General features: G+C 39.6%; 2 protein-coding genes across 12 annotated transcripts in view; one reads left to right on the plus strand and one right to left on the minus strand.

Moving 5' to 3' along the window:
- Window positions 1–553: 553 nt before the first annotated feature.
- On the minus strand, window positions 554–13182 carry LOC122877308 (sex comb on midleg-like protein 2). Of its 4 annotated transcripts, none has more exons than XM_044198684.1 (15): window positions 13027–13182; window positions 11377–11474; window positions 10401–10475; window positions 9793–9863; window positions 9124–9358; window positions 8333–8421; window positions 7971–8214; window positions 4917–5182; window positions 4712–4805; window positions 4393–4596; window positions 4109–4270; window positions 3670–3798; window positions 2661–2879; window positions 2402–2565; window positions 554–2214 (listed from the first exon to the last, which is right to left on the minus strand). In XM_044198684.1, exons 2-15 carry the CDS (start codon window positions 11396–11398, stop codon window positions 2089–2091), a joined length of 2100 nt encoding a protein of 699 aa, XP_044054619.1. In that variant the 5' UTR covers window positions 11399–11474; window positions 13027–13182; the 3' UTR covers window positions 554–2088. The 4 variants fall into 4 exon arrangements, with proteins under 4 accessions (XP_044054619.1, XP_044054618.1, XP_044054616.1 ...); XM_044198683.1 differs by having other exon boundaries at window positions 2402–2562; window positions 2661–2882; XM_044198681.1 differs by having other exon boundaries at window positions 2661–2882.
- A 3399-nt stretch (window positions 13183–16581) lies between these two features.
- Window positions 16582–21955, plus strand: part of LOC122877310 (cyclin-dependent kinase-like 5) — a 36661-nt gene continuing 31287 nt past the window's right edge. For 6 of the 8 annotated variants that reach the window (XM_044198686.1, XM_044198689.1, XM_044198694.1 and 3 more), the window contains exons 1-3: window positions 16582–16719; window positions 18589–18810; window positions 20920–20954. In XM_044198686.1, the coding sequence (XP_044054621.1) occupies window positions 18747–18810; window positions 20920–20954 (99 nt within the window). In that variant the 5' untranslated portion in view covers window positions 16582–16719; window positions 18589–18746. Of the gene's footprint in view, window positions 16823–18034; window positions 18186–18588; window positions 18811–20919; window positions 20955–21955 lie in introns of those variants that run through there. The other 2 variants (XM_044198687.1, XM_044198688.1) reach the window with 2 other exon arrangements.

Genomic DNA, 21955 nt, shown 5'->3' on the forward strand with positions numbered 1-21955 from the left:
CAATTTCAGTCTGACCTAAAAAGCAGTGTAAATCTTTTTGTTGTCTGTCTGGTGGACACTAAAGTATTTTAAATTCAGAATGCTGAGACGTCTGCTGGTAATAATGTAGTAGTTTTACAAACATTTAGTTTTTTCCTTCCCTGCAATGTTCAGAGTGACGATGCCAGAAGACTTTCACTGCAGATACAGTCTGACAACACAAGTCCTTCTTGGTAGAATCATTTTTCAAAGACCCTGACATGTTTTCAAATTGTTTTGACAAATTCTTTTTTTTGTCTTATATTTCATGTCATAAACAAACACAAGCAGGCCTGGCTTATTTCTTTCGCTTGAGAGGTAACATTTCAAACAAATGTCAGAGACTGATGTGAGGAGTTTAATGATGGGAATGCTGGACTTTCTGATTCTTGTTCATTGTCCTTTACATTGCACTTCTTATTGGGAAAAGCTCTCATTTTATATGCAATTGGAAAACTGGTGAACTCAAATAAGATAATTCAGCTTTCCTCAGTCTAAATAATTTGTTGTAATCAGTAACAACACGTGCACATCCTTTTGTTTTTGGTACGTTTATAAAAAGGAAATACACAACATCATAAACATATAATATTGTTTATCTGGTGTGATGTAATGGACAAGTGACTTTTAAGAACACATATTTTTCAAGTACTTAAAAGAAGATGCAAGAGAGGGAAATCAACAGCACTTCGATCCTGTGTTGAATATAATATGGCACAAGTCATTTTTTTTTAAATCAAGGAAGGGAATAACAGGAAAATTCTGTTACGTATATTATAAACAGTATGCTACAAAAGTTTGTACTAACAAAGACCACATAAACCTGAGAAATGTCGTTGGTAAAGCAAGGCAGAGTCTATTACTGGGAGTATTTGAACTAAAAGCGCTGTGTTAAAAAGCAGAATGGAATCCACTGTGAAATATTCACCACGTCCCCATCCCCTTTATCTTCACATTTCTAACGTATGTATATGATTTCCTTAAAATATAAAGTTTCTACAAAATGTACATTCTGTTGCTGATATTCATGGTTAAACCCATAAAACTGTACATATCTGTTTTCATTGCTAACAGTAACTGGAACGGTCAAAAGTGACAACACTGAGGTCGCAGGCAGACCGACGAGCTTACATGATTATGACAGATAAAAATACTACATCAAAACTAAACATAGAAAGCCCTTAGAAATGTTGTATTTGTACTTCCTTAACAATCTGTCCATTGAAATTGATAAACCCATAACTTCTAAGTTGACTCAGAGCTCGGGATGCAAAGGTTGGACGTTGATAAGAACTGCGTGGGAACCAGTGGGAGGCAACGTAGGGCCCGCTAAGACACAATAATACATCATGCCACACAGCAGATGATGATCCAGCAGGACATTCGTGGAAAAGGTTAGGTTAAATCAAAAATGCCAGAATACAACATGATCCCTACCGTGATACTGACAATGTTCAAAGCAAATGAGATCGTCTGCCTAGCATTGTGCAGGCAGATAAACCCATACTTGAGGCATACATGTGAAGAGTGAAAACAGCTATACAACAGCACAGACGAGAGAGCATCCAAATTCTCTAGAAGAGCATGGGGAAGAACATCTGATGGTGATTTGTTTTTGTTTTTTCACTATACCAACCCTTCCTTATTAACTGGAAATTCAACAAGAATAAAAACATTATATAGGAAGAAACATTCTCCATCTTTGGGGATCCAAAACCAGGATCAAAAGATTTCATCTCCGTAAAAAAACGTGTCCACGTGTGCACGTGCTATGCAATGTAAACACTACAGGGATTCTTTTCCTTTGGGATTTCATAAAGTCAAATGGCGTCCGTTAGACTTGAACAGCTTTTTCTTCACTGATGAGGGGATGAGGTAATGTGTCAGCAACGCACGGCACACTTTCTCCACTCTAGAAGTCAGGATGAAACATCTAGTCAGTCCCTCGAGGTGGAGTCCAGAGTAGTAGCATGTAGCCCCTGCATGCCCCATGAGTCGGTGTCCGAACGCTGGCTCTTTCAGGGCTTATTGCTCATGGGTCTGGCAGGGACAGGGCTGCCCAGGCTCCTGTTACAGTTTGCCTTGTTTCAGCCTCTCTATGTGGTGGCATAACTTCAGTGCAGGCCCTAGTTTCAGACCCATGTACTTCATGATCATGTCGCTCCGTAGCAGCATTAGAGCTTTTCCATCAATCTCCTGTGGAAACAAAGAGTGGGACTCATTATATTAAAATAACATGCAGAGGGACGAATGATCTATAGTAGCCAAAGCTAATAATAGACAAAAAACATGACTTATGGTCCTTTTTAGCTTAACAAGGGGGACCTTAAAGCCTAAAAGCACTCATGGTACTGTTCCACTCTGTTCTGTAAGTAGCACTTACATGTTTTCTGAATAGTTCTGCATGTGGAGCTAATGCTGTGGGGTCAGCATCCCTCACAAACTGCATGACCTCTTCAATGGACCAGGAGGAGGGGTTTTTACTGGGCAGCTGCAGACTCTCCCGCTCAGACACTAGAGCCTCGGGACCTGTGGTGGAGCTGGCTGCTGAAACACACACACACACACACACGCGCACACTTTAGCATGTGAGGCGGACGTCAGCATTTATACACATCTGCTTCCACAGATTCTTACTGTACCTTCAACTCGTCTGAGAGGCTGTGTGGAGCTGAGCTCTGCGGGGTTAGAGGAGAGGCGGCGCATGTGTGTGCCATTGCCAGTGTGGTAAAGGCTGCTGGCCTGAGAGTGGTACTCTGAGGAACTGCGCACTGTTGGGGGTCGAGGTGTCATGGAGTTGGAGGCTGAGTCCATGTAGCGCTGCTCCTTTATTAAGCCGTTCTCTTCGTGGGGCAGGGTCTCTGCTGGAGAGAGAAAAACACAACTGACATTCAAATCCTATTCTTTAAAAGCTTCTATAATGCACTTTCATCATCATGTCCAATACATACATGTATGATGTGAAAGTGGTCATACAACAGAACTTTGATTTATAGACAACATTAAAGTACAATTGATACAACTTAGAGAGGAGCAGTCATGAAGCTCTGCTAGATAACAATTTCAGCCACAGTACAGTTCAAAGAAACATGTTGACTTTTAGGATTCTACTGTATCTGGATGTCTCCTTCACTTTGTTATGCGGTGTATTAGGTCGTTGTCACTGGAGACTAGAGGTACTGCCACAAATGGAACAAATAAACCCAACCTGCATATCTCTACATTCCTACTTATTACTATCCAGAGGTTAACAGGACTAATCCAGCAATAGAGCATAGACTACTTATTATAGTATCTCCACTTAGTGCCAATGCTGACACTAGCATTGAGCAATCAGCTAGTATACACACTGCAGTATATCAAGAGAAAACAGTTTGGCCTATTTTACAACACAAACTTTTGGCCAGCCAAAGGGCTCGACACAGTTAGAGACAGCCTCTCTACTGAAGGCAGGAACAGAGATCCAAAGGTATGAAGTGCGACGGGCAAATGCTTGACTACCGAAGAACGTCTAGAGATTAACAGATAGGCTGAGCATAGAGTATGGCTGCTGCTGTCAGACCTGCTGCTGGTATCAAGTGTGAGGCAAATAATTAACACTGAACACAGAAATGTGTTTGAATATAAAAACATCTGTAAAGTGAGCTGTACCTTCTGAAGGGTGAGCTTCGGTCCGTAAATGTTTGGGTGACAGAGGGGCTGCATACGGTGGGGAGACTCCAGAGAGACTCCGTTTACTCCCCCGAGCCAGAGATGGAGCGTCCAACGCCTCTTCTTTCACTGAAATATAGAGACTGATGCTTAGCACATAGCCTAGGACTACTGTATGTGCACACACACACACACACTACAGAACAACACAAAGATAAATAGATATGATGACTTACTAAGAAGTCCTAAATTTAAAAGTTCTTTACCTCCCACACAAGACGTATAAAATATCACTTGAAAAAAATGTTACATTGATGTGATTGCCATATTGAGCTGTATAAGCAATTATTGACAATCTTCGATTGTGTCTCAGTTTTAGTTTATTATAAGAACTATGATCCCTGATAGAGCAGTGATGTTTCCTGAGTGCAGGGTTTACCTGACTTGGCCCTGTCATAAGCAGTGTAGTGGCTGAACGGTTGGCTGCTGAACAGGTTGTCACATTGCAGGTGCCGACACATAGTCTCCAAGAACCGCAGCACAAAGGAAGCACTGGAGGCTGATGGTAGAGTGACCACACGAACTCCCCCGTCTGTTCTCACTGGGACGAAGGACAACATGTTTTATTGGCTACTTGTACAGCCATCGAATGAGGCCATTATTCTACTATTTTGATTATTATTTTATAACTTGTGATAACTGGTATTGTCTATGTGAGTCTACCTCTGACAACCTCTCCTCCTCCTGAATGAGTCTGCAGAGCACTGAGCAGGACTTTGGGCTGGTATGTGCAGTCTATACACGACTGGACCACCTGCTGGAGCACAGCATTCACGGGCCCCGGGCCAAAGTGGTCAGGGAGATGCTGCATCTGCTTCCTGTCCAGGTGGGGACCACAGTTTCCATGCTTATTCACATACACACACACTGGAACAACAGACAAACACAAGGAACACAGTAAACAAATTAGGCCTTGGAATGATAGCTTTAATTCACTGCATAACATGCTACTTATGGGGAGCAAGCGACCATTAATCCTTACCTGTTGAAACCACAGAGTTGAGGCTGGGAGGGCTTTCTTGTGGAACCTGAATGCTGGGCAGTTGTGCTGGGCTTTGGAGAATCTTCGACTTTCTCTGAAAAATACACATTCATTGGCAGGCATTAGCATGAGGAAAGTGGCAGTAAAAAGTATTCATCTGATGTTTAAATATCGCAGAGTTTGGGTTTGTTCCACAGGCTCTCACCTTGCTTCCAGGTTTGGGGCCTCTCTTCTTGTGGGGCCGGGGTACAAGCTGCGTGTTTTCAGGTACAGTTCCATTTTGGGCTGCTGCTGCCTCTGCCACAGCTTTGAGCAGAGCGATGGTCTCACTCTTGGGCCGACGGCCTCTCACCCCCTTCCTGACAGGCAAAGGCGGCAGAGGGTTGGGGAGTCTGTAGGGGGACTGCATGGAACGCCTGTTGGGCTTGGAGGGTGACGCCGGGAGAATCTGCAGGGCCTTTGGCAGGGTAACTGTAATAACGGCAGACAACAGTGCAGTTGGCATGGAGGGAGTTGATATTAAAAAACTGAGCTGCTACACTAGAAACAACATCTCTTCATCTGCACTGGCAGAACCCATTGATTCTGCTGCAGCAGATGGCTAATAGAGATGCCACATTAGTAGAAACTCTAGTTCTACAGAGTTCAAGGAAACATGGTAGAGAGTAATATAAGTAAATGAAAATGGTTTCTTGATGGATATGCAAATACTGAATGTCATGACATCATACTGAATATGGTAATAATTCAAGGGCCCCTGTGCTCAAAGGAAAAACAAAGACATGGATATAAAAAAAGAAAGACACAGTCTTGGCACGCCATTAACAGTGGCCTGTTGGTTCCATAGAGTTTGGATAGACGCTGTAGCCATGTCCAAAGACAGAGGATAATAAAATTGAAGAATGGTTTGCAACTTGTCCAATCACTGCAGAGTCTCTCCTGGCTAATTAGAGAGACAAATTGTGTGTCATTATCTCTTGACCCAGTGAGCACCACAGTGCGCTGTGCTGCTGTTGGTGGCTGGGACTAAAGTCAAAGTAAAGAGATGGTCTGGTGCCAGTCTGGGCTTGGACAGGGGCATCTCATTACAGGAAATAGCAGGGGAAGTGCTCCAATTTATGTCATATAGTTCTAATTGCTGGTTTTCTGGCTTGATATATGGTGCTGTGCATTTAACTTAATTGACTGATTGATTGTTGATAACTTCATCAGTAGAATTAAAGCCATAATACAACGACTAATAGTTAGCAGTGAGACCTTTTCCACAGGCTATTATACAGACTAGTTGCCAAGCTTTCAAATAATAATGTCCCTACTTTGTATAGAAAAACAACAACAACACTGTCTACTTTTAAAGTCTACTACAATGCATTTTTCTGCTAGCTAAGTAACACATTGGACATTGTAGAAAGTCACAGGTGGGCTGGCAAAAAAAAAGAGCAATATCAAGTATTTTCCTAAAATTAAAGCTAAGTAACTGAATATAATTCCAAAAATAAAGATCATGCACATCTGCAGAAAAGACACTGAAACTACATACATCATACAGAATAATCCTTAACACTTGAATGCACAGAATCCAAGCACATACATCTCTAATCTTCAAAAAGAAGACTCACCAGTTCAGCCCTTTTTTTTTTATTGCTAATGTATGAATGCTGGTTCTCGCAGCAAATAACAAAAATGCCTACAGCCAAGGCCAGAAACAGAGTAAAAGTAACTCACCGCGCTGAAAGGAAAAACATTTACACCACATTTTAACACATACCCACACAAAGCAACAGCCCATTTACTCAGCTAGTTAATATTTTTCTGTTTATGTATGTACTCAAGATTCCCTAACAATTCCCACACAGTGTCAAATAAATCTTCCTCAAGAACTCAACACACGCTCAAAACAAAGCCCACACTGACGGAGGAGTCGGAGAAGGCAGACTGAGCAGCATTAGATGGGGGAGGAGTGGAGAGACGGGGTGGTATGGTGAGGGTGTGTGTATGCTTTCCATATCCCCTTCCAGCCTTTTTAGGGTGTATTAGAGCTCATACATGAGCAGGTGCAAGTACATTTAAAAGGAAAACTAAAGTGGGGGTGTAGCAGCAGCTGTTTGTAAGTTTTTTCATGGGTTTTGTAGTTGTTATCTCCATCCAGCGTCTTATACACAAACTGGATTGAGCAGCTTTTAGGTAAATACATTTTTACCATGTAAACAGGTATGCTGTGAAGAACATAAATCCTCCTCCTTCATCCCTCCCCTCCCACTTGTAATCCTGCCTGTAACACCCCCCGCCCCCTCCCACTCAAACACAGTGACACACAAACACACAGGCAGGACTCCATAGTGTATCTGCGGAGTTTCACATGCAATAAACAGCATGTCTCCTACGACTGTTGGCTCAGTGCTCATGACACTCTTGTTTTTGAATGTTGCCCCCATTTATCAAGAGGACCATGTTGAAAACACAACATTAAACTTGTTACTAAGCGACCAAACGCACTGTGGGGAGCATTGCAGAAATAAATCCTGATCTATCCACAGCTACCATGCTGTGTGTGAAAAAACACAACATGGAAAAGACCTTAGGAAAGTTTTACTTAACCAGGAAAATACACATTACTGAAGACTGTCCTATGGCTGAGCTCTACTAACGTTTCCTGATTTAAAGTCAATTGTTGTTCGTATGCCATATAGTATAATTTATAACGTTTACTGAAAGTTTTGTGACAATGAGAACTCTAAAGATTCCCCTAATATTTGCTACCTTTGTTTAAGATGCTGTCAACTGAACAACTACTGTACCAAAACCAACAACACCAACCCAGCTGCAGAACCATCACAAAACCATCTCACCATTCATTCATTTGAACTGTAAATCCCCCTTCAAATACAGAAACTTTCCCAATCAGACTTTACATTTCCTCCTCTGGGAGATGTGTTAATATTAGATCACACGTAGATCAAGAGGCAGAATTCATGCGTTCTTTTACCGTATTTCCAGCACCTGTTAAAGATTAGGCCATGTATATTTTACTCTGCCAGAATAAGCACCAAGACCAGATGATTAATGTTAAATGTGTTTATATTTTTCTAGCTGTGGGTGCAATTTCCCAAATGTGTGTGTATGCGTGTGTATGTGTGTGTATGCGTGTGTGTGTGGGGGGGAAGACAACTACACGGACATTGATTACAAACAATAGCATCTGTCTCAAAACCTCACTGTATGTGCAGACTTGTGCTGCCACCTGGAGGTGAACTCTTACCACTGTTGCCTGGTGGCTGGAGGCTGTGCTTAGTGAGGGAGCACCAGCCCACAGGGAAGATGTCCCGGGAGTCATACTTGCACCAGTAATCAAAGGCACCCCGCCACCCATCGAACATGATAAAGACCTCATCGCCCTTCACTTCTCCGATGGTGGCAGGGCAGATGAGGTATGGGTTCTTCTTGTCCACAGCCTCCAGCTTCATGCCTGGCTTAAAGTTGTTCTGGGAGGGCGTCAGAGGTTCCTGAAAATGAGTGCAATATCCTCACTGCAACAACTTTTAAATACATACACTGCCAATAAGATGGCGCCATACTGTTCGTATAACAGAATTTTTCAAAGCTTTTCGAAGCAATGCACACCTTTTTAAAGGCTGTTGCTGGTGCCATCTCTGCTCCATTTAGGGTCCTCAACAGAAACATGGGCCATGAGGAAGCATTCATACGAAATCCTGGAGGACAAAATATAATAGCATTGAAAACAAAAGTTAGATAAGCTCATTCAGAACACAAAAATTCAGTGTTATTTCCACTGTTGCTAACCTTTTCTTTCAGGTGGCATCAGTATACTTTCTGTCAGATAAATACAGTGCTCACTCGACTTCGGAGTTCTATTAACTCGACCAGTCGAAGAGAATGAATTTCAACTGTGGGACAGTTTCATATTTCTAAATCAGTGACACATATTGTTATTCTAATTATTCCAGATTTATTACAATAACATAAACAAAACATTCCTGCTAACTTTCTGTTACATTCAGGTTCTTTCAAAGAATCTAAATCAAAATGATAATCACCATTATAACTGATGCCTGTAGAGTGAATTATTAATCACTTCCACAAAAGATTCTAAGCAAGTTTTTACAGCATGGTCACAACAATTATTTTCAGTTCAATTTTATCACTCTACCATTTCTTCTTTTATTGTTGCTCAAGTTTTATGACCCTGCTATGGCGGTTCAGCAGACAAGTGCAAAGATAGGTCAATTACGTAGTAACTGAATGAGTCATATTTTGAATGAACAATCTGCCATTTGCTCTGTTTTGTGGAGAATCATAACTAATGAGTAAAGATTAACATGTTTCCTTTACTGTCTTGAAATGATTATAATTGACATGTGCTTCCACCATCCCACCTCCCCTGACTTTCTCACCGAGTGGTGGCTGCAACATGTCTCCATTCTTCTCACAGGTGCCAATAGGCTGGATGTCAGAGGAGTCTACCAGTCTCCAGAAGTCATTGCTGTTGTCACTTCCATCCAGACGGAGACGAAGACGAACCCCGGTTAAACCCATCACTGTGGCAATACAAACTGAGGTGGAATTGCGAGGGTCGTGGGCTTCAAGCTTCATTCCCACCTTGAAGTCGTTCGACGGTGGGACTCTAGCCTGCAGATATTAGGGAAATGCCATAAGTGCTGATACTGTAAGCATTGCTCAACTACACTGCACACAAATCATTATTTAATAAACCCATAGCTCCAGTCAGGTTTAGATAATGTCATCTAACTGTTAATTATGCATTATAGCATTTGGTACAATGTGATGCTAATTGTGCAGGAAAGACAAGTAGTATGCTTCTGTGTGGTTGTATACTTTTGGAGGGAGGGGCCAGCGTTGCAATCAAAGTCATAAATATAGAACTTTTGAGTGATGGGACAAATCCAGTTTGTGCTACTCAGTAATTCAAAGAACCATGGTTGCCCCAGTAATGTCAAAGTACTTAAAATTTACTTAAATTTACATTTAAGTCTAATACCTAATCGATCTTCATGCAACTGGCCCCTGGTAAATATCAAACGCAAAAATCCAGGAGGACATACCTGACGAAAACAGCTTGGTGAAGCCGGTGTTGATGACGTTTCTTTTAGATATTCTTCCCAGCTGAAAGCATCTGAAGAAAAATCGTAAAAAAAGTAAATGTTTTGACTGTAAAAATTGCTGCTAAATTAAACCTATTAAATCTTTTGTGCATGAAATATTCCATAAAATCCAGTAAACGCTTGAGCAGAATATCACCTGCTACCTGAATTTTGAGGTTATACTATTACGTGTAGAGAGACAAAGTCCCTCTACTAGTCCCTTTCCAAGCCCATTTCTGGTTCACTATCCTCAGCTAGGCAATAGATTTTCTCATAGCTTAGAACATGCACAGAAAATCTCAGTATCTCGTTTGAGCTTTTCAGAAAGACCGAAAACCTATGAGAAACCTATTGTTGAGCCAATGCTAGTAGTACGTAGAGTATACCGTGAAAGAGTGAATTTGGCTCTCTAAAACAATTGCATGTAACAGTGTAAAATGACTATAAGGCTCTTCTGATAATGTAAACACCTAACACCACTCTTCCTGTGTTCAACCAAAGTAATCTAAGGGAATAAGACTCACAAATCAAGGCAAACACCATCACAAAATAACAAACAAAAAGTTCACCTTTAGTTGTTGCAGGGCTTGTACCTGTTGGTGGAACTGGCCTTCCCAGTTTCTCTTTTTTGCCTTCTTTCTGATCTAAAAATATAAAATGTTTTTTATAAATGCATGAAAATACAAAAACTGTTCTAACAAATCTTAACAATAAAAGTAAAATACAGCTTTAATGGATTTATCTGTGCAATTCCATCTTCCCAAACATGTTAAGCCCCTTTTTCAAAAATTGTCCAACAACTATTGAACAATGAACATTTTTCACATGTGAAATTTTTAATTACCTTGTAATAACTTTTCGTTTGCATATTTTAAACACAAGTCAGAAATAAGAGTCTGAAAGATGGTAATAAATATGGATTCCTGAGGGAGTTAAGGTTAAACATTGAGTAAGATGCTGTGCTGTAGCCTTGAGACAGTCATTGCAGCCGATGACACAGAAAATATCTAATTAACAACTCTGGAATACCTTCAGTACTCTTTTGAAAGCAATCATAATGACACAAATGAAGTTGTATGTTGTCCCATTATGAAGCCCCTACAGGGCCATTGTATACCCACACACAGGTGTTTTCATTTGTTGTGCTTCATTAGAGCTCTCCTCAAGACTGTGTGGGAATGTACACACCTTCATCATTAATACATACATTTTGAGAACATCATGTAGTTGCCTGCATAGCTCCGCCCAACTTCAACCTGAGCAGAGGTCTATAATAATCCTGTCTATAAACCTGTGTGGGTGTGCAGGGCCTTTAATTAGAAATGAATTGAGAGTAATGGAATACTAATGACATGATTGCTATAGAGATTCAAAAATGTCCATAACTAATGTCTTTAAGAAACCTTTACAAAGATTCAGCTGTCAAAAGCACAAGCAAATCTCCGTTTTTACTCAGGGCAATTTTGCCTAAAATTCTAAAACCCTTCAAAGTCATGAACACAAAGTCATGACTTTATCAAGCATAGTAAAATGACGTCTCCTTGCCTTTTAGCGGAGTTTTTCCCATGGTGACTGATGACCAATGGTGACACTTCTACGATGACGACCAATGGTGACCGAGTACACTTCTGTGTAGTTTTGTTCTAAAAATATCAAAAGGTGAAAATATTAATTATTATATTATTATTAACACACAAATACACACAAACTACTTCCAAAGAGATTCATTAGTCCATTCATATAAGGCACAATCAATATTAAAATGTCATTCATTAGCCTCACAATATGAACTAAAAGGGCTTTAATGTTCAATGCATTTGACATTTGGAGAATTGTTTAGAAATCAGCAGTGTTTGTATATGATTATGGCTGCTTTCTGCAAAACATGCAGACACTAGCTGGTTGTCTTTTTAAATATTCAGTGTAAACTATTCAAGTTTTCAAATAACAATATAGTTGTTACTTGCAATTAACTTGTGTTACTTCAGTTGATTTTCTGCAAAATAACTACTGATGCTATGCGATGTCTCAATTGACTTAGTACAATGGAAGTTCAAGAAGTGTAGTAATATTGAATCAATCTATAATTTGGTTTAGTTTGGAAGTAATAAGAGAAGTACCACAGAAAACACCCTGCAGCAGGGAGCCACATGAAACCTGAAGATAAGTTACATAGTGCTGCTGTTAGCAAAGGGGAAAAAAACATATCAGAACCTCTTTCTGTGTACAGTAGTGTGGTATTCCAGTAATGGACACTCCCACGGAGACAGGAAGCCTGTTACATGGTGGGTTTTTTCATGTAACGACAGGCCTGTCGAGTACTGGGACAGCCCATGTGACACTGTTTTTAACTTAGTGTAGATTCCCTCCGCATTTCCAATTTTCAGTGAAATGCCGATATGTCACCTACGAACTTCATGACCGAGACACGAGTGAATTAGCGTTACTGAGTTAGGTAAGAAGAAAATAAAAACCCCACATCTTAGGGTGTAAAACGAAGAAAACTGGAGTGCGTGTCTTCAACGTCAAGTGAATGTTTACAGTAAAAACACAGGCTAACTCATTAACATTGACGGCACAATTAGCCATTTTGGATGACTATTATAATGACGCTATAGTTACCGTTCTATGAGCTACACTAACGTTGACGTTACATTTGTGGATTTGGTTATTAGCTACCTACAGTAACTTACCTAACATTAAAACTTAATGAAAATGTTGCTTTCCAATGTTTTACTCACCTACTCTAGCTACCTATCAACGTTAACTGTTAGCTGGCTGGTTATGTCACCTCACATCAGCCTTCTAATGTTAACTTAGCTGGTAACAGCTAGCTAAATGCCGCGATAGGTATAACGTAAATTTACTTTCTATATAACGTTACTCTAAAAGCAGTTATTGTTTTATATAACGTTATTGCATCTTTACTCTCGGACGCGTGTATCTGATGTGAAACATTAACGCTATAAGGTGCCAGATAATAGTCTGAACCCAATGTTGACAACTGGGACTGCTTGATTTGCTAGCTACCACTGCTGGCTAATAACTAGGTTGGCTAAGCTTAGCGTTAACGTTAACCCTCTGAGAGCAGTTTCTTCCATATTATCGAGGATAATTACACATAACCCGGGTCGCGTAGCTTCATCCGACATTCTCCCGAAACTCCATAATATTTAGTCTGAAGAAAAAACTTACAAGTGCCGTCTTTTTTCGAGTGAAGAGCCACACACTTTTCTCTAATCGTCAGCTGCCATTTTTTTCACGAATGTAGTGTATGCTTACACGCATGTAATTTATGCCAGAGATAGTATTGGACGGCGAGCACAGACACGCAGAACAGCGAGACGGGCTGGATGTTCAGAGCAGTAGGCCAATTAATTCTCATAATACTCACACTAACAACCAATCAGGTAAAGGTTTACTCATTTTATCCAATCAGCGTCTGGACTACTCGGTCTGTAATTTTGGAATCCGGAAAGTGACACTAGTTATCCATCTTCACTTTCTCTCTTCTTTACAAGCTCTTTCTCATGCATCCCCTGCTACTGCTCGAACTGATCGAAAATTCTCAGTCAGACCAGTCTATGGTCAAAACACGCGAACTGAATTGTAATATAGTCACCGTCTTGCATAAACAACTCAAAACAAAAGGCTGCGATTTTAAAAAGTAATGTGAGGGAGAAACACCCTACCACTGAATTATATCGCTCAGTTTACAATAATAGAGTAATAAAAAAAAGAAAAAAGAAATAAGTAAACAAGTTTTTACCAAATATAGAAGACTAGATAGCATAACTAAATATATTACAATAATAAAATAATACAAAACAGATAATGAAATGTTATAATATTAAATCCTAAAACTGATTTTAATATTTGGAGAATTCAGGGTAAAATAATCGAAAAAGAATAGAGGCAAATTAGAACAAAAAAGAGCCCATTTTACATAAAAACACGATTTCAAGTTCCGTGAAACTCGGTGACATTTCTAGGTATGCCAGGGACTGCAGCGCGTCCTCAATTAAAATAACGAGTACGTCATCGCAGTAGCCAAATAGCAGAACATGACTCACAATCACTGTCCCACGTCAGTTTCAGCTCTTGTGTTTTCCCCCGCCTACAATGTTCCTACAAAGACTAGATTATTCAACTATATCAAACGAAAGATGTCAGTCCCAATATTCAGACAGGATTCAGCACACATGAAAACTCCGAAAGGAACCTAAAGCAATAAAATATGCGTTCAATAAAAGCGCGTGACTGTGATGAAGGAAAACAGGGCACTAATGTCTGTGTTTTATTTTAAAATGATTGCAATTTGCAAATATATAAGTTTCTTTTATGGTTTCACTCAGACTAGGCCAAAATTGTTTGTGTGACACAGGTGTAATGTAACAAAGTACATTTACTCAAGTACAAATTGAAGGTACTTGTACCATTTTATGCTAATTGAAACTTTATATTGTAGTTTTTACTCCACTACATTTATCTGGCAGATATAGTTACTTACTTTTCAAATTAAGATTCTGATCAGCTGATCATCTCATAAAATATGAGGCATTTTCTTGGATTAAAATACCTAACAGTATGCAAAATAATTAAAAATAGCTCCATCTCGACCACAATAGTAAAGTGCTACTTAAACATTAATGCATCAGTAATAATAATTCAATAATTTAATATGCCTATAATTTATTAACACTTGTAGGGGCCATTTTCCTGCTTTTGGTACTTCAAGTCAATTTTGCTGATTATAATTCTGCACTTTTACTTAAGTAACATTTTGAATATAGTATTTTATATTTTTGGTATTTTTGGTACTTCCTCCACCTTGCTGAGGTTGTGGTTGTTCATCGTCAGTGGCTGTGCGTCGTCCTTTGTTTATTGTCCAATAGGTCACAGGACATCTGCAGCCGGCTGCTGTGTGCGGTAGCTGTGTACATGCTTTCACAGCTGGAGTCACACAATGTTAAATGTGTATTTAGGAATACCAGTGATTTTAAAGATCTGCTCTACCACATGTGAGCACCATCACCAATGATTGAGGATTACAAACCTGGCAGAAAAACTATGTCACATTCCTGAAATTAGTTGAAATGTAGAACACAGATTCTAGTCATCGGGCTTATAAAACCAACCTGTGGCATAACACCAAGCTGCTTTGACCTTTCTAACCACTCTTCTTCTTTACAAAGGCTTCCTTATTATGTATGCCCTGCATAAAGTATAGTGTAAGTATCACCTGTTTGTTTCAGTTGTTTCTCATGTGGAGACGGATCCAAATCTTCATCACTAGTTTGTAATAAGACTATGACATCTTCATAGAGAGTATTTACTTTACTCTGCCCCATGCTGACAGACTAATGAATGTTTGAGCTGCAACAACTGCTCTGGGATAGTTCATCTCATTAATTAGCATTCTAAAAAATAAAACAAGATGAAGAAATGGTATTAAGGGGATGGCTCTATCATGATTGTGATCAAAGTTATGATTGTATTTATATTAATTTGATTGATGAAAAGTGCTACATTAAACAGCACATGCCTGTAGATATAATCACTCGAGCCATAGTTCATTAAATACAGAAATAAACTTTAGTACTATTTGGGGGCAACTACACATTACAGACTACTCAGGTAGACAAATGTACACATTTTTGAAGAGCTCAGTAGTTCCTGAGTATGATGTAGATGTAGTAAAAAGCCTGTTGGATGGAGATGTCCAGACTCCACTGAAGATTCAGCTGCTCCTGCCGTTCATTGGAAAGCATTATGTATGCCAGTGAGCTCATCAGTTGACTTTTTGCCTGGAAGATTTCATGTTGATTGATAATCAAATCATAGATATCCAAGGAATCTTGAATCGCTCCATCTTATTCACAGTACATTTACTTCAACTCACCCCATATAGATATTTGCAACAGATGAGGATAGCTGTAAACGCCACCCTGAACTGTGTGTTTAATGTATTCAGTTTTAGCTTCATCCTGTGGGTGGCAGCATGGTTTCATGTGATAGCACAAACGTGGAAAAAGCTGTGTAGATCCTACAGAGTGTTTTGAATGTCAACAGCTCAGATTTGGTCTGAATGAGGCTGGGGTCATGGATAAAGATACACACAGGACCCTATCAGCAGTTTTCTTTTTGCTTTGTACTCTTTGAATTTATCCAAGAGGGAGGAGTAGGCTACAGCTTTTCATGTTCTATTCATAATGATGTGGAAAAAACATGATCAATATTCACCAAAAACATATACAAGGTTTTACAGCCCTCTTGGCATTTAATTCATTAGACATGTGATGTCATTTGTATGCCAAAAAACCCTACTGAACACAGAAAACCTTTCATGACAGTTCATCATTTTTTATCTCAGCTACGTGATCGCTTGGAAAATACATTCAAATTCATTAACTGAGGAAAAAGAATATGTGCGGGTATGGCTGTCTGTGGGTTTATCATGTGTGAAATTATCTGTATATTGGACAAAGTTTGCTGTCAGGGGGCGTTTTAAGTTTGGTATGGCCTTTAGATAAATTATGTTATCATACTGAAACCAGGGTGTGATCTTGTGAATTATGTAATTGAGAAATTAGAACAATAATATCCCACCTCATACGAAACACCCTCAGACCGCAACAGAGTTTTCTCTCCCTTATTGCCGTTCCGCTCTCTGATTGGTCCAAATGAAGGGGGCGTTCGAATAAACAAGTGTTTTAATCGTTTTCATTGGTCGTTGCCACGCCACTCAAACTGTTGCTTGGTGATTTGCTTGCAGCTTGTCAACCGCACGATCCAGTTACTGTAGCTGCCTGCTGCAATGAAAATATCTTCGTTGGTGGGTGGATATATCGGCCCAGTTCTATCATTTTTTCTCCAAACAGTGACTGAGTGAGTAGTTTTATCCGCATATTGATAAGAATTGTAAGCCCTAAGTATAATGTGAATATCTTCAGTACAAGCTCATGAGAAAGACAACGTTACCAAGCTTGAGGTTTGTTTTTAGCCAATTTGCGGTTTTTGTAACGTTATGTTTTGGGAATCAGGCAGAGCACTAAGACGACACAACTAGCTTAATTATAACGTAACTGACCAGAGTCCAGTCCAGAATAGAAAACTGTTAATGTGAGGCAATTTGTACTAAGTTGGCTGGAGTGTAGCCATATGTTTGACTTGTTGGATGTATTGCTGCTCTGCATTGAAAATGTGGGAGCTACATTAATTCTGTGGGCAGTCGTAGCTAACACACACAAACACACACACACACACACACACACGCACACACACAGTAACGTTACAGCCGAGTCACAGTCCCTGTTAAAAACAATCATTTGACAGCCACATTTCGTCCTGGTTTGTGTGTTAGCTGCTGTTAATGATGTGAGAGATTTGTAACTAGAAGCAACAGGACAAGTGTATGGCAGATATGTACATATACAGCTATTACTTTCACATTTTGTATCATAATGCAACATTTTCCCATAAATGTAAGTGTTTGCTGGTTGTTGCTGTTGTTCTAATTTGGTGTATTGGTGCCCAAAAATGTGTAGTGTTACCTCAAATAGCAATGACGTTATAAGCTGGATCCCTTGTTTTTGCAAAAATTCTTACCACTATGTGAAATTTTAATGATCACAAACCCAATTCAGGCATAGGTAATAGTGCATTGATCATATAAGGAGGTTTAAAGGTTCTGTATTTTGAATTCCACAGACTCAGTCCATTACCACACATGAGTCATTCTGTTCTGATAGAGACAGAATATATGATCCACAGCAATGCCCAGTGCATTCCTGATCATATTAGCCTTCTAGGTCTGGGCCTGGAGAGTAGTTGGCTAAAATCTGCTCTGGAAAACAATAGGCTGCATGCCACTGCATGTAGGTTGTGAAATGAGGAGAAGGAGGAAGCATGTTAACACACTTATGTTTAAAAAGAATAGATGACCAAAGGGATTATCTCTGTAGCCATCAGTGTTTAAGTTTAGTCTTGTATCAGTCTCCTCAAGTTTACCTACAGCTGCTATCAGTTTACCTGTGTTGATGGTGTTCGAATGAGTAAGATAAGGGAGGAAAAGACCACACGGCAGTGTTTAGTGTTCTGGGAGACAGAGTTTATTTTGGTGCTGAGGTTTTGCATACTGATGAGCAGCTCCTGTGCCCACAGCACTGTAGGAGACTGGGAGTGTGAGTAGGCTACGCAAGTCCTTGAGCTTTCCAGCAAGAAGAAGATGAAATGGAGAAAGCGGTATCTGGAGTCTTATCTGATTCAATAAGAGTAAAGAGTGTGTGGATACCAGAGGAGATGCTTTGATCACATTAAGAGATTATGTGGTACCGTTTCACACTCCGAAAAAGGTAGGAATTCAGCGAGGAACTTTGGAGCATTAATTAATTGTTGATGTCATCAGGGTTATCTTGAGTTAGACTTGAGACTTCAAATATTTGACAGAAAACCTGTGTTATAAACTGGGGGCATGGAGTTTGACAGATGAGGGTATTTAACAGGCAGGGAAGGTGTAATGAAAGATGCTTTTAAATTGCATTCTGGGATTTGTAGGATCCAGCATTTTTGAAGCATGACCCATACTAGGGCCTCTGCTGCCTTTCTTGTGGAATGGCAAAATAATCAAGTTGACATGTTGTGTATCCGTTTCACAACAAATTTCACATCTGGTTTTGGCAGTTAACCGATGCAGGTAAGTGAGGAATATATTGTAAACGTGTATATATGTATAAAATTTGGTATGTTTTTGTGCAGGTAAAAGCAAGCCACTGAAGAAGGCATGTGGTGGATATTATGGCTTACAGCCAGCATACGCCTCTCGGGAGCCGACAGCTGGCCACCTCATGCCATCCTGTAGCTGGCCCCCCTTTGCCTGAGCTCCATGCACCTCACGCAGCATACCTTTCGACTTCATGAAGATCCCTGACATCGGTGATGTAATGAATAAATTTGAAGTCCTTGGGATTGTGGGTGAAGGTGAGAGTTCTCATTTAATGCCACTGCAAAATGTAACAATGTGAAATATAAAAGCATATTCTGTACATTTTCAATCTGCAACAGTGACTACTAGTCCAGTCTAGTCTTCAGCCACAGCATTTCATGTGAGGTAGTACACTCACAAATTTGTTGTAGGGCTTTTCAGTGAGCAATCAATTTTTATCCAATTTGCCTGTGCAACAAGGCTATTAAACGCCTGATCTGTTGTTCATGATGTACGACTCACTAAGGTCAGGGACAATTTTTAAAACATTTATTCAATACTAAGAATTTTAACATGGAAAAACTGAAGCTAGGTACTGTGACCTGAATTCATACTCTTGCGTTGTTATTGTAGAAATGAAGAGGTGGTTTTTCTGATTCAGTTTCATTGTTGTAAATATCAATGGGACAGGGTGATTTGAAAGTTAAATTCCCCTGAAATGCTTCTCATGGCTTTTCTTTTTCCCTGAGCCACTTGGTTGATATAAAGTGGCAGAGGCCCTGAGGTGAGGCCACCCACTTGTCCCAGTTTTTACACCCCTACTCCCACCTCCTACAGGTTTTATAATGTGTGTATAATGTGTCACTAGAAGACACAGGGAAACTTTGAGCTGGATTTTGAAGGCTGAGCGCCTGTCCAAAGATGAGTCGGTCTGGAAGGAAGTCAGCACTTTTAGCTGTAGAAGTTTTTCAGTCAAGCTCATGGCACAGTGTGCTCCACTTGATCCAGCATCATAGATTTTTCCTCAGTGATCTTGAGGTCAGTCAACTTTGTTAATCATTTAGGACTGAGTGCAGCATGTATTCTCACCCTAGCAATACAAAATATACCGAATCTTATGCAATTATATCCAGGTCCCTATTTAAGGAGGAAAATTAATGGGAGGAATAATTCTGGTGGTCTTGCTCTTTGTAGCACATAATCTACAAATCATGTTATTTTTGTTTCATGTTATGTTGTCATCTTGTAATGGATTCGTCTGTAAGGACAGTTTTGAAAACAATTCCATTTTGGTGCTTTTAGGTGCCTTTGGGAAATACCAACATCCAAGATTTGAGAGTCAGCTGACAAATGACAAATAATTTTAATGCAAAAAGTTACATTAAATTCACATTATCCTTTTCATGCTATCCGGTTTACTTATTGTTTGGCTTTGGGTTTCATTTTCTGTTAAGTTAGCTCATGAATTCAATTGTTTGTCAGCAGCCAGTTTTCCTGATATAGGTTCCATGAACAAGGAAGCAAGTTGATTTTCATAGCTTTTTCAGAATAAATGAAACCAGTGTCTACCTTGAATGTAGGAAATCAATCCATAAATGTGTCATTTTTTTGAAAATCATCGACAGTGATGTAAAGTACATGCTATATGTAGTTAATGTGTTAAAACATACAAAACCACCTGTCTGGTCTTTTATGTTTTTATGTCATTGGAGTCAAAATGTGGTACAACCTTCTGTAGGGCAACACAATTGTTGTCTTCTTTCAATTTTAGTGTTTTAGGTATCTAAACTGTGTTAGGAAGAATGTAAATGTATCAGAGCAGCCTCTTGAAGAGAGCCGATGACTTCTTGTATCACTGACGTGCTTGTGAAGGAGCACGGAGCAGTTTGTCATACGCTCAGTCCAAGAATTCCTCTTGAACCCTCAGGGGATGTGTGTGTGACTGCCAGGGTCGATAACATCAGAACTACAGTAGCTTGCCAACACTTGTGTCCTACTTTCTGAGCCACCTGTCCTTTTATAGTGGGGGATGTTTTTCCTTAACTCATGTGAACATATGTGAAGCATTAAAAAAGAGGATTTAAAACCCTGTTCACTTTCACACAATATGCTGAAATAAAAAGGGCTCAGTACGTTCTAGACTTGTTAGCACTTGTTAGCAACTCACTTCATGTGAGAATGAGAAACTTTCTAAATCGAGCTAGTCTTGGTTTATTAATGACTATAGGTCATGCTGGAATTGTTATTCACAAATCAACATTTTTGTTGAGTGAAGTAGTTCTACCTGAAAGGCAAAAGTAGCATTTGGAATACATGAATACTTTGAATATTCATGAAAAGATTACATGTGGTAAATCTTAAACATGTGGATTGCTTTTTTCTAGGTGCCTATGGTGTTGTTTTAAAGTGTCGACACAAGGTAAGATCTTATGGTTTTTCATATAATCATCTCAGTCTCCTGTTACTTATTGGTCTTGTCAAATCACTCCTATCATCAATTGTTTTTCAGATCCTTATCTTGTTATATTTTGTATTTCATGTAATGTACTTTCCACATGAAAACTATCTGCTGTTATACCAGAAAGTCAGCAAAGGTTTTAAAGGATAAATCTGGTGATGTTCTATATTTATCTTGAAATAGCTTATTTCTCTGTGCCAAAGAGCTCCATTGTTGTCCAAAAACTATGAAAAACACATAAATGAGCCATACCGTGGCATGTGATAACATCTTTCTTCAATTCCATGAACATGGGGCACTGTAGTTTGTCTTGAGTCAATCCCACATACACCGTCCTGGTGCTGTAAATATTCACCAGAGCACCAAATGTGTATTAATCCTCAATTGAAAGTAGTCCCCAACAAATGCACTATTTACTCCTGTTTGAGTAACGTTTGCCAAAAACTACAGTGCCCAGCTGTTTTAGGAAATGATTTAGCCTAAAAAATGTAAGTATATATTCATGACCCATTTTTAAAGATTTACGTCTTCAGTAGGAACCAGTGAGGTTGGGGCTGAGAACCACAGACAGGCTGGGGAAGTGGGAGTCAGACAAACACATTGTTGGTTTTGGTCATTTTATTGTTGACAATAACAAATATATAGACTATCACCAGCTTCATCCTTTAAGGATGGAGATCAGAGTGTCCTGTATGTTTATCTAAAAAGATAAGGCTAGTTGACATTCGGTTTATGCCTGTTAGAGGTTAAGAAAGGCCTGCAGAAGCCCAAAGAATATTAGACGTAAACACTGTTTTTTTTAAAGGAGGTCTGTCTGAAGCAAGTGGTCTTCATGCACCTGGTCAGTCCACTTTAGTTTACTGCAGTGGTCTTGCGCCTTAGAATTACTGTGCCCATGTCCCATGAACTGTTGGGTAATTGGTTATAGTACTTTTGTCTCTGCTCAGGTTCATTAGTGAGAA

Source organism: Siniperca chuatsi, linkage group LG6, assembly GCF_020085105.1.
Source record: "Siniperca chuatsi isolate FFG_IHB_CAS linkage group LG6, ASM2008510v1, whole genome shotgun sequence".
Taxonomy (NCBI): Eukaryota; Metazoa; Chordata; class Actinopteri; order Centrarchiformes; family Sinipercidae; genus Siniperca; species Siniperca chuatsi.